Source organism: Saimiri boliviensis, chromosome 17 (genome assembly GCF_048565385.1).
Source record: "Saimiri boliviensis isolate mSaiBol1 chromosome 17, mSaiBol1.pri, whole genome shotgun sequence".
Lineage (NCBI taxonomy): Eukaryota > Metazoa > Chordata > Mammalia > Primates > Cebidae > Saimiri > Saimiri boliviensis.
Window position 1 is genome coordinate 43,894,481 of NC_133465.1, and position 19,844 is coordinate 43,914,324.

A 19,844-nucleotide genomic window follows, 5' to 3' on the forward strand; every position below is an offset into this window, starting at 1 on the left:
TGGGTGACAGAGCAAGACTCCATCTCAAAAAAAATAAAAGAAGAAGAAAAAGGGTGAGTACAGTACAATAAGATACTGTAAGAGAGGCTGGCCAGGTGCTGTGGCTCAGGCCTGTACCCTCAAGCTTTTAGGGAGGCAGAGGTAGGAAGATAGCTTAAGTCCAGGAGTTCAAGACTTGCCTGGGCAATATAGTGAGATCCTGTTCTCCACAAAAAGGAAAAAAAAACAGAAAGACAAAGAAAAAGAGAGAGAGAGAGAGAGAGAGAGAGAGAGGCTGGGCACAGTGGCTCACGTCTGTAATCCTAGCACTTTGGGAGGCTGAGGTGGGAGGACTGCTTGAGGCCAGGAGTTCAAACCAACTTCAGCAATAAAGCCAGACCGGACTCACAAAAAAATTGTTTTAATTAGTTGGGTGTGTTGATGCTATAAGTCCTAGCTACCTAGGAGACTGAAGCAGGAGGATCACTTGAGCCCCGCAGTTTGAGACTGCAGTGAGATATGATGGCACCACTGCACTCCAACCTGTGCAACAGAGTGAGACCTTGTCTCTAAAAATAAATAAATAGGCCGGACGCAGTGGCTCATGCTTATAATCCCAGCACTTTGGGAGGCTGAGACGGGTGGATCACGAGGTCAAGAGATCGAGACCATCCTGGTCAACATGGTGAAACCCTGTCTCTACTATAAATACAAAAAGTTAGCTGGGCATGGTGGCGCACGCCTGTAGTCCCAGCTCGTTGAGAGGCTGAGGCAGGAGAATTGCTTGAACCCAGGAGACGACAGAGGCTGCGGTGAGCCGAGACTGTGCCATTACACTCTAGCCTGGGTAACGAGAGCGAAACTGTCTCAAAATAAATAAATAAATAAATAAATAAATAAATAAATTTTTTAAAAAAGAAGATATTGGTCAGGTGCTGTGGCTCAAGCCTATAATCTCAGCACTTTGGGAGGCCAAGGTGGGCAAATCACAAAGTCAGGAGATTGAGAACATCTTGGACAACATGGTGAAACCATGTCTACTAAAAATACAAAAATTAACCAGATTAAAAAAAAAAAAAATTAACCAGGTATGGTGGTGCATGCCTACAGTCCCAACTACTCTGGAGGCTGGGGCAGGAGAATTGCTTGAACCCTGGAGGCGGAAGTTGCAGTGAGCCAAGATCACACCATTGCACTCCAGCCTGGGTGACAAGAATGAAACGCTGTTTTACAAAAAAAAAAAAAAAAAGATACTATAATTGGGAGGCCAAGGCAGGTAGATCACTTGAGTCAACAGCTGGAGACCAGCCTGGCCAACATGATGAAACCCCATCTCTACTAAAAATACAAAAAAAAAGGCCGGATGCAGTGGCTCACGCATGTAATCCTAGCACTTAGGAAGGCTGAGGCAGGTGGATCATGAGGTCAGGAGTTCCAGACTAGCCTGGCCAACATGGCGAAACCCCATCTCTTCTAAAAATACAAAAATTAGCTGGGCTTGGTGGTAAGCGCCTATAGTCCCAGCTACTTGGGAGGCTGAGACAGAAGAATTGCTTGCACCCAGGAGGCAGAGGTTATGGTGAGCCAAGATCACACCATTGCACTCCAGCCTAAGCGACAGAGACTCCAACACACACACACACACACACAATTAGCCAGGCATGGTGGCACATGCCTGTAATCCTAGCTACTCAGGAGGCTGAGGCAAGAGAACTGTTTGAACACAGGAGACAGAGGTTGCAGTGAGCCAAGATCGCATCACTGCACTCCAGCCTGGGCTACAAAGCAACATCTCAAAAAAAAAAGAGACACATGCACACAACATTCACATAACTTTTATTACAGTATATTGTTATAATGGTGCTATTTTTTATTAGCTATTGTTGTTAATTTCTTACTATTCCCAATGTATAAATTAAATTTTATCATAGTACGTATGTATAGGAAAAAACATAGTGTATGTAAGTTTTTGTGTTATCTGTGGTTTCAGGCATACCATTGGGGATCTTAGAATACATCCCCCACAGATAAGAAGACACTATTGTATAACAGACTTATTCCATTTATCTAGATTTTCTTCATTTCATTCAGTGTATATTTATTAAATCCCTACTATATGTCAGATACCATGGAAAACCACAAATGAAAAAGAATGAATCAGGCTGGGCGCGGTGGCTCAAGCCTGTAATCCCAGCACTTTGGGAGGCCAAGGCGGGTGGATCACAAGGTCAAGAGATCGAGACCAACCTGGTCAACATGGTGAAACCCCGTCTCTACTAAAAATGCAAAAAATTAGCTGGGCATGGTGGCGCGTGCCTGTAATCCCAGCTACTCAGGAGGCTGAGGCAGGAGAATTGCCTGAACCCAGGAGGCAGAGGTTGCAATGAGCCGAGATTGCATCACTGCACTCCAGCCTGGGTAACAAGAGCGAAACTCCGTCTCAAAAAAAAGAAAAAGAATGAATCATGATTCCTAGTCCTCAAGCATCTTAAGATTCCAATGAAAAGCAGTACAGACATGACACAAATAATTGCAATATGGTGTGGTTACATTAATGATAGGCAATAGAGCAGTAAGTACATGGACCCTAGATCCAAACCACCTGGGTTTGAACCCCGGCTGTTACATTTATCAGCTTTATCACCTAAAGTAAATTTAAAAACCTCTCTGTGCCCAGGATTGCTCTCTACATGAACATGTAATGTATTCAGTACCTGGTATCAACACTAAACTCATCATTATTTTTATAATTATCACTATTAAACATATATTATGAAAAATGTTTCACTTGGTTGGGCACTTAACCTGAACCCGAGTTTAAAAAGAAGATAAAATATTCCCTCTATTATCAGCAACAAGCCAACTAACTTCCTAAAACAGCAGTCACTAAAGCAATCTACATCACCTTAAGGGCATTTAAATAATGTTTTAAAATCAAATATAACTAAGACAACATTTAAAACTGTTCTACACTCATAAACCTTATATTTATATATAGGCATATGGAAACCTACACAGGTTCTTTATCAGACAGCCCCTCAATAATTATTCAAAACCAACAAATGTAAAAGTGAAAGAATGCAAATACAGGCCGGGCACGGTGGCTCAAGCCTGTAATCCTAGCACTTTGGGAGGCCAAGGCGGGTGGATCACGAGGTCAAGAAATCGAGACCATCCTGGTCAACATGGTGAAACCCCGTCTCTACTAAAAATACCAAAAATTAGCTGGGCATGGTGGCACGTGCCTGTAATCCCAGCTACTCAGGTGGCTGAGGCAGGAGAATTGCTTGAACCCAGGAGGCGGAGGTTGCAGTGAGCCGAGATCGCACCATTGCACTCCAACAAGAGTGAAACTCCGTCTCAAAAAAAAAAAAAAAAAGAAAGAAAGAATGCAAATACATTGCAAACTTCATGTTCTTTATTTCTGATTTGCACTAAAACGAAATAAAGGGGCTGGTAACTATCACTTGCTCCCTCTATGGCTAAGATTTTATTTGACTCCAGTTTGAACTAACAATACTTAAGGGTTGTTTATTTGAGAACAGATCTTCCTTGCTTAGAAACGAGAATATATTTCACAAATATGTGTAGAAATACAAACAAGAGCCAGGCACAGTGGCTCACATCTGTAATTCCAGCACTTTGGGAGGCTGAGGTACAAGGATTGTTTGAGTTTTGGAGTTTGAGACCAGCTTGTGGAACATGGTGAAACCCCATCTCCACAAAAATTAAAAAATTAGCCAGGTGTGGTGGTACATGCCTGCCATCCCAGCTCTTCAGGAGGCTGTGGTGGGAGAGTCACTTGTGCCTAGGAGGCTGCAGTAAGCCATGTCTGTGCCACTACATTCCAGCCTGGATGATAAGAGTCTCCAAAAAGAAAAGAAAGAAAGAAATCCAAACAAACAAGATCAGAAATTAGAAACTCAAGATTTTTGTCTTAGCCAGGCGTGGTGGCTCAAACGTGCAATCCTAGCACTTTGGGAGTGCCGAGGCAGGCGGATCGCCTAAAGTCTGGTGTTCAAAACCAGCCTGACCAAAATGGAGAAACCCCATCTCTACTAAAAATTCAAAATCAGCCAGGCACGGTGGCACATACTTGTAATCCCAGCTGCTCAGGAGGCTGAGGCAGGAGAATCGTTTGAACCCAAGAGGCGGAGGTTGCAGTAAGCCAAGATCATGCCACTGCACTCCTGCCTGGGAAACAAGAGTAAAACTCTGTCTCAAAAAAAAAAAAAAAGATGTTTGTCTTAATGTTAACATTATATAAATTCTTTCTGTTTGAAAAATATTCCATTTGTCACTATTGTCTCTGCAATTAGTTATAGTTTCTTGTAAGCAAAGAAACCTATTTCAGACTTGCATTAACACTTATCAAACCATCACTTAAACAGGAGTATTTATGGTTGAATGAAGTGGTTCAAGCCTGTAATCCCAGCACTTTGGGAGGCCAAGGTGGCCAGATCACCTATGTCAGGAGTTTGAGACCAGCCTGGCCAATATGGTAAAACTCTGTTTCTACAAAAGATATAAAAGTTAGCTAGGTTTGGTGGCACACACCTGTAATCTCGGCTACTTGGGAGGCTGAGGCACGAGAATCGCTTCAACCTGGGTAGTGGAGGTTGCAGTGAGCCAAGATTGCACCACTGCACTCCAGCCTGGATGACAGAGTAAGACTCTGTGTCAAATAATAATAATAATAATGAAAATAAATTAAAAAACAAGAAAAAAGCCGGGCGCCTTGGCTCAAGCCTGTAATCCCAGCACTTTGGGAGGCCAAGGCGGGTGGATCACAAGGTCAAGAGATCAAGATCATCCTGGTCAACATGGTGAAACCCCGTCTCTACTAAAAATACAAAAAATTAGCTGGGCTTGGTGGCGCGTGCCTATAATCCCAGCTACTCAGGAGGCTGAGGCAGGAGAATTGCCTGAACCCAGGAGGCGGAGGTTGCGGTGAGCCGAGATCGCGCCATTGCACTCCAGCCTGGGTAACAAGAGTGAAACTCCGTCTCAAAACAAAACAAAACAAAACAAAAAAACAAGAAAAAAATAATAATGATGAGTATTTAAATAAAAACTCCTTGAATGACACAAATTACCACTTATTAGGCAAAAAAGAACCTTGATATTTAGAGGGATGAAGAGTTCAAATAAATAATAAACTTTATTATTATACATAAGGTAAAGGAATTTATTATACATAAGACAAGGGAATTACTGTTCAGACAGTGATCTGAGAGGCAGAATTTGTGAGACAGAAGGGGTCTTTTTCACACAATATTTACTTGACGTTTCACAATGATCAAAGCTTCTAGCCCAATTATTCATGTATATACATCAACAAGATTTAAATCAACGAAAATGTTAAATGTTTATAAAGCAATCACAATATAATGTAGGTTTTGGAACCAGTACTTAAAGGGAAGAGTGGCTCTTGAGAGTAAAGTTCCACTGAGAAATAGAAGTCTGTAAAAACGTCTTGTCTTATAACGAGAAACTGATGCTGACTTCTGTAATAAAGCTAAATAGTCTCTTGATGTGTAGTTGGCACAATTCCAAAAATCTAAGCTACTAGAAAATTTGCTTATATCTGGTATAGCTATTACTGTATCTAAACAGAAGGGATGAGAAACCTTTAATTTCTACTTGAAATGATCGCTTTCGTTTTTTGCAAAGAGAAAAGGGTACATAATTAATATTCAAACAGAGTTAATCTAAAGCCTATTATGTATTATTTTAAAACAAGTTCTTAAAAACAAACAAAAAAGCAAGTTCTACTATTTCTAGAAGAAGTCCCAAGATTATTCAGTGACTAGATGGTCTCAAAATGTTAATTAGGAATTTGGCCAAGTGCAGTGGCTCATGCCTGTAATCCCAGCACTTTGGGAGGCCAAGGCGGGCGGATCACCTGAGGTCAGGTGTTCGAGATCGGCCTGGCCAACATGGTGAAACCCCATCTCTACTAAAAATACAAAAATTAGCTGAGCATGGTGGCACGTGCCTGTAATCCTAGGTACTCAGGAGGCTGAGGCAGGAGAACTGCTTGAACTGGGACCCAGAAGGTGGAGGTTGAAGTGAGTCAAGATCATGCCACTGCACTCCAGCCTGGGCTACAGAGTGAGACTCCCTTTCAAAAAAAAAAAAACAAAAAAGAGACACACATGCCCATAGGGCTTTCAGGATGACTGACTGCACATACCACGAAAAATGGCCTTTTTCATCAACTAAAAACTTACACAAAGAAGCCACAATTTCATGCCTTAAAAATAATTTTCTGTGCCAGGCACTGTGGCTCACACCTGCACACTTGTAATCCCAGCACTTTGGAAGGCCAAGCGGGTGGATCACAGGTCAGGAGTTCCAAAACAGCCTGGCCAACATGATGAAACTCCATGTATACTAAAAATACAAAAACTAGTCAGGCATGGTGGCACATGCCTGTAATCCCAGCTACTCGGAAGACTGAGGCAGGAGAATCACTTGAATCCAAGAGGTGGAGGTTGCAGTGAGCCGAGACCACGCCATTGCACCATTGCACTCCAGCCTGGGCAACAGAGTGAGATTCCATCTCAAAAAATAATAATTTTCTGATTTTACTTTTAAAGTGCCAAGATTTACTGGCTACAGATACCTAAATCACTCTTGCAGAGGCAATCGTAAGTATTAACAGGCACTAGATGAGATTAGCTGAGTTTAAAAATGATCTCTGGCCGGGCGCGGTGGCTCAAGCCTGTAATCCCAGCACTTTGGGAGGCCAAGGCGGGTGGATCACAAGGTCAAGAGATCGAGACCGTCCTGGTTAACAAGGTGAAACCCCGTCTCTACTAAAAATACAAAAAAAAAAAATTAGCTGGGCATGGTGGCGCGTGCCTGTAATCCCAGCTACTCAGGAGGCTGAGGCAGGAGAATTGCCTGAACCCAGGAGGTGGAGGTTGCGGTGAGCCGAGATCGCGCCATTGCACTCCAGCCTGGGTAACAAGAGCGAAACTCCGTCTCAAAAAAATAAAATAAATAAATAAAAATGATCTCTCTCCTATTGACTCATTTATTAGTGCTCTGGAAAGAGATAGCAGTCAAATTCGTAACACCCAGTTTCTAAAGAAACATGTTATAACCTCACATAAGTTAAAAATAATGAAATGCTACCATATCCAAGGGCAAAATTAAGGGGGGGGGCTGTGTGTGTGTGTGTGTGTGTGTGTGTGTGTGTGTGTGTAAGGCCAAATCTATCCCCGTTCCCAATCCAGAATTTTTTGTCTTTTTTTTTGAGAGGAGTCTTGCTCTCTCGCCCAGACTGGAGTGGAGTGGTACAATCTCGGCTCACTACAACCTCTGCCTCCCAGGTTCAAGCAATTCTTCTGCCTCAGCCTCCTGAGTAGCTGGAAATACAGGCACCCGCCATCAAGTCCAGCTAATTTTTGTGTTTTTAGTAGAGATGGAGTTTCACCATGTTGGCCAGGCTGGTCTTGAACTCCTGACCTCAGGTGGTCCACCCACCTCAGCCTCCCAAAATGCTGGGATTACAGGCGTGAGCCACCATGCACAGCCACCCCTGATCCAAACTTTAACAAACTCATACAACTTCCCATTCTCATACTCTAAAATTAAATGGGTTTACACGACTCCAGTTTTTTCCTGTTGCTGTGCAAGAAAAACATTGAGAAATGCACCTTAGCTAGTTCTGAAGGAAAAAATTTTTTTTGTTTTTTTTAATTTTTATCATTTGAAGCAAATTGAAAAAAAAAGTTGTTTTTTTTTTTTGAGGAGGAGTCTCACTCTGTCACCCAGGTTGGAGTGCAGTGGTGCAATCTCAGTTCACTGCAGCCTCCGCCTCCCAGGTTCAAGCAGTTATCTCTGCCTCAGCTGCCTAAGTAGCGGGATTACAGGCGCCTGCCATCATGCCCAGCTAATTTTTGTATTTTCAGTAGTGATGGGGTTCACTATCTTGGCCAGGCTGGTCTTGAACTCCTGACCTTGTGATTCACCCGCCTCAGACTCCCAAAGTGCTGGGATTACAGGCATGAGCCACCACATCCAGCCTGGAAAATATCTCATGCATCTAAAAATATTTAATGTTTTATCTGAATCTCTCTCCAAATCTTATTTTCCATTAAGTTTTTATTTCTCTCCTAACTCTCTTAGTAAGAACACTAACTGGGCTTCCATGAGATACAGATCATTATGAGCTTAGCACCATTCAATTATGCATATTCAGAACTTTTCAGTCATCTGAATTCTTTCCTGATATTTTTAGTAAAGGAAGATAAAAAACAAACTTGAGCTGAAACCATGCCAGCTGGAAGGTGCACATTTATTTTACTAGATCTACCTAGCTATGTACCACTTTAAAACCATACATCAAATTTAAACATTCACTACCTGCAACAAAGAAAGCCTTGTTGCTTTGATATACTTGGCTAAAGTACTTCTATTTTTCTCCACAGTTAAAGAAATTAAATAATCACTGGGCGCAGTGGCTCAAGCCTGTAATCCCAGCACTTTGGGAGGCCGAGGCGGGTGGATCATGAGGTCAAGAGATCGAGACCATCCTGGTCAACATGGTGAAACCCCGTCTCTATTAAAATACAAAAAATTAGCTGGGCATGGTGGCACATGCCTGAAATCCCAGCTATTCAGGAGGCTGAGGCAGGAGAATTGCTTGAACCCAGGAGGCGGAGGTTGCAGTGAGCCGAGATTGTGCCACTGCACTCCAGCCTGGGTAACAAGAGCGAAACTCTGTCTCAAAAAAAAAAAAAGAAAAACAAAAAAGAAATTAAATAATCACTCTTTCATTTACCAGACAATTTTTTAAAAGCTGACAATCACTCAAGTCCATTTAAAGAATCTGTTCTTGCAGCAGTCTAATCTAATTTACAATCAATTGAACTTAAATACACCTTAAGAATAGTATGTTCAACTGCTACTACTTTGACTTTCTATGGACAAGATAGTTTAAGAAAAATTCATAAATGTTATGAGGCCTTAAAATGAAACTTGTTTCTTTTCAGTATAATATAAAGGAAAAAGGAAATCAAAATATAAAAGGTAAGTTAAAAGATCAAATTTGTAAATTATTTTACATCAAAGAAGTCTCCAAGTAACCAATAAACCATTTTGACAAAGAATGTCAAGGTGAAATCAAAAGTAAAAATGTGACCAGGTGTGGTGGCTCATGCCTGTAATCCCAGCAAGTTGGGAGGCTAAAAAGGTCAGATCCCTTGAGCTCAAGAGTTTAAGACCAGCCTGGGCAACATAGTAAAACCCCACATCTACAAAAAATACAAACACAAATATTAGCCAGGCATGATGGTACATGCCTGTAGTATCAGCTGCTTGCAAGGCTGAGGTGGGAGGATGGCTTGAGACCAGGAGACGAAGGTTGTGGTAGTTGAGATCAGGCCACTGCACCCCAGCCTGGATAACAGCGAGACTGTCTCAAAAAAAAAAAAAAAAGAAAAAAAAAGAAAAAGCAATTCAGCTCCAATACTGATTTACTTGTATGAGTTTATGACAAACTTGGTATCTTTTACAGCCAGGCGCAGTGGCTCACGCCTGTAATCCCAGCACTTTGGGAGGCTGAGGTGGGCGGATCACCTGAGGTCAGGGGTTTGAGACCAGCCTGACCAATATGGTGAAACCCCATCTTTTAAAAAAAAAAAAAAAAAAAAAAAGCAGCTTATATGGGAATAAGATTTCCTGTCAAAATGGACAACTTTCATACTAAAATTATAAGGTCCAAAATAGTTCTCATTTTAGACACTAACGGAGATCCACATTCTATACCACGTTTCTTTTTAACATATTCTTCCCCTATAACTAACTCTATTTTCTAGCTTCTTTTTTTTTTTTTTTTTTTTTGAGACGGAGTTTTGCTCTTGTTACCCAGGCCGGAGTGCAATGGCGTGATCTCGGCTCACCGCAACCTCCGCCTCCTGGGTTCAGGCAATTCTCCTTCCTCAGCCTCCTGAGTAGCTGGGATTACAGGCACGCGCCACCATGCCCAGCTGATTTTTGTATTTTTAGTAGAGACGGGGTTTCACCATGTTGACCAGGATGGTCTCGATCTCTTGACCTCGTGATCCACCCGCCTCGGCCTCCCAAAGTGCTGGGATTACAGGCGTAAGCTACCGCGCCCGGCCTTTATCTTCTAGCTTTTAATCTTCATATTGTCTCATAAAGCAAATGTTTTTCTCCCAATTATGAGTATGATTTATCTCAATTTTAAACTCTAATACAAGAAAAAAAAATCTTAAAGAAAAACACATATAAACTAAGCGCCCTTGATGAGTCTTTCATGTTCAAAGTACTTAATTTTTAAAAAAACTCATCAGCTTTATTATGCACATTATATTCATTTTACACTGATGAAAATGTGATTTGCCTAGTATCGTAAGTTAATTTTAGAAGTAGAATTTAAACTGTAACATTTGGCTGGGTGTGGTGGCTCACGCCTGTAATCCCAGCACTTTGGGAGGTGGGCAGATCACCTGAGGTCAGGAGTTCAAGACCAGCCTAGCCAACATGGCAAAACCCTGTCTCTACTAAAAATAACAAAAATTGTCTGGGCATGGTGGCAGGTGCCTATAATCCCAGCTGCTTGGGAGGCTAAGGCAGGGAGAATTGCTTAAGCCCAGGAGGTGGAGATTGCAATTAGCTGAGATCATGCCACTGCACTCCAGCCTGGGCGACAGAGCAAGACTCTGTCTCAAAAAAAATAAATACATAAATTTAAAAATAAAATAGGCCGGGCGCGGTGGCTCAAGCCTGTAATCCCAGCACTTTGGGAGGCCGAGGTGGGTGGATCACGAGGTCGAGAGATCGAGACCATCCTGGTCAACATGGTGAAACTCCGTCTCTACTAAAAATACAAAAAATTAGCTGGGCATGGTGGCGCGTGCCTATAATCCCAGCTACTCAGGAGGCTGAGGCAGGAGAATTGCCTGAACCCAGGAGGAGGAGGTTGCGATGAGCCAAGATCGCGCCATTGCACTCCAGCCTGGGTAACAAGAGTGAAACTCCGTCTCAAAAAAAAAAAAAAAAAAAGAAAAAAGAAAAAAAAAGAAGAAAAAAGAAAAATAAAATAAAATAAAATAGTGACATTTACTTTATTTCATAATACAGTTACACTATTCCATATTTCCCATAAACATCTGCCCTTTTTTATTTTTCTTTTTTTGAGTCCAGGTCTTGCTCTGTTGCACAGGCTGGAGTGGAGTGGCCAGATCATGGCTCACTACAGCCTCAACCACCTTGATTCAATCAATACTCCCACCTCAGCCTCCCAAGTAGCTGAGAATACAAGCACACACCACTATGCCTAGCTAATGTTTTGGTTTGTTTGTTCGTTTGTTTTTGTTTCACCATGTTGCCCAGGCTGGTCTCAAACTCCTGGGCTCAGGGATCTGCCCACCTTGGCCTCCCAAAGTGCTGGGATTACAGGCGTGAGCCACCTCACCCAGCTGAATTTACCCATTTCTAAAGTAATAAACAGTGAAGTCTTAACTCGATAATGTGTCTCTCTCACACGTACACACCCACACACCCCACATACACACATGCAGACAGCAAATTAAAATGAAAAACAGCTCTTACCTTCATCTCCTTCTGGTGCATATGAAGCCGTAATAATGTCAATATCAGCACAATTCATCACAATCTGATTAGTCGCCTGCCTCACCTAAGGGGAAAAGAAAACCAACAATGTCAGAAATAGTCTAGATTAATAATATATACAATTTGGCCAGGTGTGTTGGCACACACCTGTAATCCCAGCACTTTGGGAGGCCAAGCTGAGAGGCCTGCTTGAGCCGAGGAGTTTGAGACCAGCCTGTGCAAAGACAAAACCACATCTCTACAAAAAATACAAAAATTAGCCAGGTGTTGTGGTGTGTGCCTATAGTTCCAGCTACTCAGAAGGTTGAAGTGGTAAGACTGCTTGAGCCCAGGAGGATATAAGCTGTGATTGTGCTATTGCACTCCATCCTGGGCAACTGCGCAAGACTCTGTGTCTCTCAAATAATAATGATAATGATAGTAATAACAGACTTGGACTAATATCACAGTCAATTTTTTTAAAATCCAGAGTTCACTAAAACCTAGACTAAGAATCTATGCATCAGTGGTACAAACATATGACGTTTTTTGGTTGTTTTTTTTTTGAGACAGAGTCTTGCTCTGTCACCAGGCTGGAATGCAGTGGCGCAACCTCCGCCTCCTGGGTTCAAGTGATTCTTCCGCCTCAGCCTCCTGAGTAGCTGGGACCATAGGCATGCCACTATGCCCAGCTAATTTTTTGTATTTTTAATAGAGACGAGGTTTCACCATGTTGGCCCGGATGGTCTTGATCTCTTGACCTCATGATCCACGCACCCTGGCCTCCCAAAGTGCTGCGATTACAGGCGTGAGCCACCAAGCCCGGCGAAGTTTTAATAATCCAAAGCAACTCATATTTTCCAAATTATATTAAAAACAATAATGAGCCGGACGCGGTGGCTCAAGCCTGTAATCCCAGCACTTTGGGAGGCCGAGGCGGGTGGATCACGAGGTCGAGATATCGAGACCATCCTGGTCAACATGGTGAAACCCTGTCTCTACTAAAAATACAAAAAAACTAGCTGGGCGTGGTGGCACGTGCCTGTAATCCCAGCTACTTAGGAGGCTGAGGCAGGAGAACTGCCTGAACCCAGGAGGCAGAGGTTGCGGTGAGCCGAGATCGCGCCATTGCACTCCAGCCTGGGTAACGAGAGCAAAACTCCGTCTCAAAAAAAAAAAAAAAAAAAACAATAATGAATGTTTAAGTATTTCATATTACTTAACATCTCATCAATGAACCAAATAAAAAAACTTTTTCTACTTAAAACTTGATTTTAAACTATTAAAGGGCTGGGCACAGTGACTCATGCCTGTAATCCCAACACTTTGGGAGGCTGAGGCAGGAGGACTGCTCAAGGTCAAAAATTCAAGACCAGCCGGGCGCGGTGGCTCAAGCCTGTAATCCCAGCACTTTGGGAGGCCGAGGCGGGTGGATCACGAGGTCGAGAGATCGAGACCATCCTGGTCAAGATGGTGAAACCCCGTCGCTACTAAAAACACAAAAAAAATTAGCTGGGCATGGTGGCTCATGCCTGTAATCCCAGCTACTCAGGAGGCTGAGGCAGGAGAATTGCCTGAACCCAGGAGGTGGAGGTTGCGGTGAGCCGAGATCGCGCCATTGCACTCCAGCCTGGGTAGCAAGAGCAAAACTCCGCCTCAAAAAAAAAAAAAAAAAAAAAAGGGCCGGGCACGGTGGCTCAAGCCTGTAATCCCAGCACTTTGGGAGGCCGAGGCGGGTGGATCATGAGGTCGAGAGATTGAGACCATCCTGTTCAACATGGTGAAACCCTGTCTCTACTAAAAATACAAAAATTAGCTGGGCGTGGTGGCGCGTGCCTGTAATTCCAGCCACTCAGGAGGCTGAGGCAGGAGAATTGCCTGAACCCAGGAGGCGGAGGTTGCAGTGAGCCGAGATAGCGCCATTGCACTCCAGCCTGGGTAACAAGAGCGAAACTCCGTCTCAAAAAAAAAAAAAAAAATTCAAGACCAACTTGGACAACACAGTGAGACAAAAAAATTTTAAAACTTAGGTGGGTGTGATGGTACATACCAACAGTCCTAACTACTGGAGAGAGGCTGAGGGAAGAGGATCCCTTAAGACCAGGAGTTCAAGCAAGGTTACAGTGAGCTATGATTATTCCACTGACCTCCGGCCTGAACAACAGAGTGAGACTCTCACAAAAAATTTAAAAAGGGCTGCTGGGTGCGGTGGCTCACGCCTGTAATCCCAGCACTTTGGGAGGCCAAGGCGGGTGGATCACGAGGTCAAGAGATCGAGACTATCCTGGTCAACATGGTGAAACCCCATCTCTACTAAAAGTACAAAAACCTCGCCCGTCACGCAACGCACGTTCGTGGGGAACCTGGCGCTAAACCATTCGTAGACGACCTGCTTCTGGGTCGGGGTTTCGTACGTAGCAGAGCAGCTCCCTCGCTGCGATCTATTGAAAGTCAGCCCTCGACACAAGGGTTTGTAAAAAAAAAGAAAAAAAAAAAAAGTACAAAAAAAAAGGCCAGGCTCGGTGGCTCAAGCCTGTAATCCCAGCACTTTGGGAGGCCGAGGCGGGTGGATCACGAGGTCAAGAGATCGAGACCATCCTGGTCAACATAGTGAAACCCCGTCTCTACTAAAAATACAAAAAATTAGCTGGGCATGGTGGCACGTGCCTGTAATCCCAGCTACTCAGGAGGCTGAGGCAGGAGAAGCCTAAACCCAGGAGGCGGAGGTTGCGGTGAGCCGAGATCACGCCATTGCACTCCAGCCTGGGTAACAAGAGTGAAACTCCGTCTCAAAAAAAAAAAAAAAAGAAAAAAAAAAAATAGCCGGGCCAGTGGCTCAAGCCTGTAATCCCAGCACTTTGGGAGGCCGAGGCGGGTGGATCACGAGGTCGAGAGATCGAGACCATCCTGGTCAACATGGTGAAACCCCGACTCTACTAAAAATACAAAAAATTAGCTAGGCATGGTGGCGCGTGCCTGTAATCCCAGCTACTCAGGAGGCTGAGGCAGGAGAACTGCCTGAACCCAGGGGGCGGAGGTTGCGGTGAGCCGAGATCACGCCATTGCACTCCAGCCTGGGTAACAAGAGCGAAACTCCATCTCAAAAAAAAATAAATAAAATAAAATAAAAATAGGCTGGGTGCAGTGGCTCACACCTGTAACCCCAGCACCCTGGGAGGCTGAGGCAGGTGGATCACTTGAGGTCAGGAGTTCAAGATCAGCCTGGCCAATATGGTGAAACCCCATCTCTACTAAAAATTAAAAAAAAAAAAAAAAAAATTAGTCGGCATGGTGGTGTATGCCTATAGTCTCAGCTACTCGGGATGCTGAGGTAGAAGAATTGCTTGAACCCAGGAAGTAAGGTTGCAGTGGGCCAAAATCACACCACTGCACTGCAGTTTGGTCAACAGAGTGAAACTCCATCTCAAAAAAAAAAAAAAAAAAATACTGGCCGGGCGCGGTGGCTCAAGCCTGTAATCCCAGCACTTTGGGAGGCCGAGGCGGGTGGATCACGAGGTCAAGAGATCGAGACCATCCTGGTCAACATGGTGAAACCCCGTCTCTACTAAAAATACAAAAAATTAGCTGGGCATGGTGGCACGTGCCTGTAATCCCAGCTATTCAGGAGGCTGAGGCAGGAGAATTGCCTGAACCCAGGAGGCAGAGGTTACGGTGAGCCAAGATCATGCCATTGCACTCCAGCCTGGGTAACAAGAGTGAAAAAAAAAAAAAGAATACAAAAGTTAGCCAGGCATGGTGGCATAGGCCTGTAATTCCAGCTACTCAGGGGTGAGGCATGACAACTGCTTGAACCCAGGAAGCAGAGATTGCAGTGAGCTGAAATCACGCCACTGCACTTCAGCCTGGGTGACAGAGTGAAACTCTGTCTCAAAAAATAAATAAATATAAAACTACTTTTAATTTCATAAAAATCTTTTTTTTTTAAGATAGAGATGAGGTTTCACCATGTTAGCCAGGCTGGTTTCAAACTCCTGACCTCAGATGATCCACCCACCTCGGCCTCCCAAAGTGCTGGGATTATAGGCATGAGCCACCATGCCTGGCCATAAAAATCTTAATTAGGAAACATTTCTTACAACATATTGCAATAATTATGTATTTTAACCTGCACATCAAACTCACCATGAGGCCTTCTGTGAGGATAGAGGAAAAAGACTGATACTATAAACTATGTCAAAAATTCATAAAATACTCTTAGGGCCAAGCACGGTGGCTCCCACCTGTAATCCTAGCACTTTTGGAGGCTGAGGTGGGCAGATCACTTGAGGCCAGGAGTTCAAGACCATCCTGGCTAACATAGTGAGACCCCATCTCTACCCAAAATACAAAAATTAGCCATGCATGGTGATACAGTGCCTGTACTCCCAGCTACTTGGGAGGCTGAGGCACAAGAATCACTTGAATCTGGGAGGCAGAGATTGCTATGAATCGAGATAGTGCCACTGCATTCCAGCCCGGGTGACAGAAGATGACTGTCTCAAAAATAAAACAAAACTTAATAAAACTCTTTAATTTTTTAATCTAGATTTAAATGTAAATCTAAACTTGAATCTAAATATTTTTTAATATAAAAATCTTTTAATTTTCTTTTCCCAAAGAGACATTTCAGATATAATAGATGCTAATGACCCACCACCCAAATTAAATCAACTTTTAAGACTTTGTCTTAATTGCCTCATATCAAAAATAATACATAATAAAAGCCATTTCATTTCTTCCTCATTCCCCAGAGATAATCACTATCCTGAAGCTGATGTATATCTTTCCCATGTATTAGTAATTCTGCTACCTATCTAAGACTTTACAATGTTTTTAACTTTTACATAAATGGTATCAAAACGTGTATAACCTTTTGCAAGTTGTTTTCCTCATTTAGCATTATGTTTCTGAGATAGGCTAATGCTAATGCAGATCTAATTCATTAATTTTAGCTCCTATAACAGTCGTATTTATTCCATTCTATGAATTAACTACAGTTATTTATCCATTCCCTTCATGAAAATAAGGTTGCTTCTCCTCTGTTTAAATAACTTTTTGTTGTTCTTATTTGTGTAAATAAAATAGAACTACAATAAACATCTTCACTGGGTATGATGGCTCAAGCCCGTAGTCCCAGCTACTCAGGAGGATCACCTGAGCCCAGAAATTTGAAGCTACAGTGAACTATGATCATGCCACTGCACTCTAGACTGGGTGACAGATCAAGAACTTGGCTCTGAATTTTAAAAATACATCAACAAACAAACAAACGAGCAGCTTATTCCATGTTTTTCTGTACACACATGAGAAAATTCTTCCAGAGAAAGAAACCTAATAAGGGAATTTCTGGATTGTTGGACATATATCTTCAACTTTACCAAGAACTGCCAAATTATCCTCTAGAGTAGTTTTGATTGACATTCCCATGAACAAACAATAAAGAAATCCCACTTTCAGCATCTTCTGAAAAATTTTAAAATTTTTGACAATCTAATGGGTATTAAATGATAGTCTTGGCCAGGCACGGTGGCTCATGCCTGTAATCCCAGCACTTTGGGAGCGTGAGGTGGGTGGATCACTTGAGGTCAGGAGTTCAACACCAGCCTGACCAACATGGTGAAACCCTATCTCTACTAAAAAAAAAAAAAAAATTACAAAATTAGCCAGGCATGGAGGCATGGCGGTGCATGCCTGTAATCCCAGCTACTTGGGAGGCTGAGGCAGAACCACTGACTTGAACCCCGTCAGCGGAGGTTGCAATGAGCCAAGATCACGCCATTGCACTCCAGCCTGGATGACAAGAGCAAAACTGTCTCAAAATGTAAAAAAAAAAAATTTTTTTTAAAGGTACTCCATTGGTCTAGTTAGAATTTCCCTGATTACCATGCATCTTCTCTCATATGTATATATATATATTTATATATATATATATATATATATATATACATATATGAACCATCATTAAGCTTTTCCACTGTGAAAAAACATTGCTTGTTTAAAACTCTTGTGCATTTTTTAGTTTGGTTATAACCTTGCTTAAATGTGCTTATTTTGTTGTTTTAAACAAAACTTCAAATTCATTTCCAGACATTCGAATGCTCTAAATCTAAAATAACAGAAATACAGATGCTCTAAATCACAAACAAATGCCTCCCCAGGCAGTAAGTGCAGCAAGCCATGTGAAAGCTATGCACAACCCCCCAAAAGGAGGAGATGGTAGCCATTTCTTGGAGTCAACAAGTTATTGCTACATTGACTGACAGGTTTAGTGCTGACAGATTTTCCAATTTTTTTTTTTAAAAAAAGCTACAATTTCAGATTTCATGTGCAATCTCTCAATTTTTCATTAATAGGGACTAATTCAAGTTTTCAGAAACACTGTACAGAACAAAAAAAATCTATGTGCAGGTCAATAATCCTTTTAGACAACTAGACATACCACAAAACTAGGTAAGAACATCAAAGTAATATGGTATCTGTATGAAAAACCTATATATGAGTAACCATTTTATTAATAATAAATACGTATTTAAATATGATTAGAGGCCGGGTGCGGTGGCTCATGCCTGTAATCCCAGCACTTTGGGAGGCCAAGGAGGGCGGATCACAAAATCAAGAGATCAAAACCATCCTGGCCAAGATAGTGAAACCCTGTCTCTGGAAACCAAAAAAAAAAAAAAAAAAAAAAAATTAGCTGGAAACTAAATTACCTGACCTAAATTAGAGATAGTATGTTACAAGGTCTATAATGAGCTGTTAAAAATCTCTAACATACAAAGTAAAACCACTTTGGCTCACTTACAAAAAATTCTTCTCACAAATCTTCATGTTTCAAAACAAAAATGTAAGTTAATGAATGACTTATCTTTTAAGGGGCAATATTCCTTCACACTGTTTATTTCACCAAAACATACCTAAACAGCACTAAAACCTTTGTGTCCAACTGACCGTTGATAGCACCACGGTTGAACAAAAAAACCAAAGAATTATCTGCCTATTCAGAAGTTGACTTAAAAATTCAGAAACACAACGCGGTGACTCACACTTGTAATCCCAGCACTTTGGGAGGCCAAGGTGGGTGGATCACAAGGTCAGGAGTTTGAGAAAACCTTGGCCAACAGGGTGAAACCCTGTCGCTACTAAAAATACAAAAACTAGCTGGGCATGGTGGTGGGCACCTATAATCTCAGCTACTCAGGAGGCTTAGGCAGGAAAATCACTTGAACCCGGGAGGCAGATGTTGCAGTGAGCCAAGGCCACTGCACTCCAGCCTCGGCAATGGAGCCAGACTGTCTAAAAAATATTTAAAAAAAAAAAAATCAGAAACATGGCCAGTCGCAGTGGCTCACACCTGTAATTACAACACTTTGGGAGGCCGAAGCGGGTGGATCACCTGAGGTCAGGAGTGTTGAATTCCAGCCTGGCCAACATGGTGAAACCCCATCTCTACTAAAAATACAAAAAGCTGGGCATAGTGGTGGGCACCTGTAATCTGAGCTACTCAGCAGACTGAGGCAGGAGAATGACTTGAACCCAGGAGGCACACGTTGCGGTGAGTGGAAATCACACCATTGCACTCCAGCCTGGGCAACAAAAGCAAGACTCCATCTTAAAAGAAAAAAAAAAAATTCAGAAACACAAAAAAACAAAGCACTTACTGGGGTATACTCCAACAAGTAAAATGAATAAAAACCTCTCTGAGTTTGAAGTTTATGCCAGTAAAATAAAACCTGTGGTTTAGTTACTGGTCTTAATCCTCATCTAGGTAACCACAATTTCATCTGTCAACATCTACAATGAATTTCAGAGTAGCTGAGCAGTTAATCTACCAATGTCAAGATACCTGTACAACATCAAACATGCCAAATCACACAGCATACTACTACTGCAACCATTTGAGAGAAAGTATTTTTGCATTCTGGAAAAGGCGCCATGCACAATATCCAATTACAAGTACCTTCCAACTCCTCCTGTGTTTAAGGGAAACTCACCTGTTTATACCAACGAATTAAGCTGTTTCTTGAATTGCTACTAATTTTTTTTTTTTTTTTTTTCAGGGTACTACCCTCTCTGGAAGGGTAGAAGGGAGGAACCAAAGGAACAAAGGTACTCATCTTAAAAACAGAACCGCAGGCCGGGCGCGGTGGCTCAAGCCTGTAATCCCAGCACTTTGAGAGGCCGAGGCGGGTGGATCACGAAGTCAAGAGATTGAGACCATCCTGGTCAACAAGGTGAAACCCCGTCTCTACTAAAAATACAAAAAATTAGCTGGGCAT

At 42.4% G+C, this 19,844-nt stretch overlaps 1 protein-coding gene across 3 annotated transcripts in view; it reads right to left on the reverse strand.

The window, feature by feature from the left end:
* The window catches only part of NPEPPS (aminopeptidase puromycin sensitive), a 101,555-nt gene that overhangs the window by 72,099 nt on the left and 9,612 nt on the right, over nt 1-19,844 (reverse strand). For all 3 annotated transcript variants that reach the window (XM_074388658.1, XM_039475946.2, XM_074388657.1), the window contains exon 2: nt 11,569-11,653. In XM_074388658.1, the coding sequence (XP_074244759.1) occupies nt 11,569-11,653 (85 nt within the window). The remainder of the gene's footprint in view (nt 1-11,568; nt 11,654-19,844) is intronic.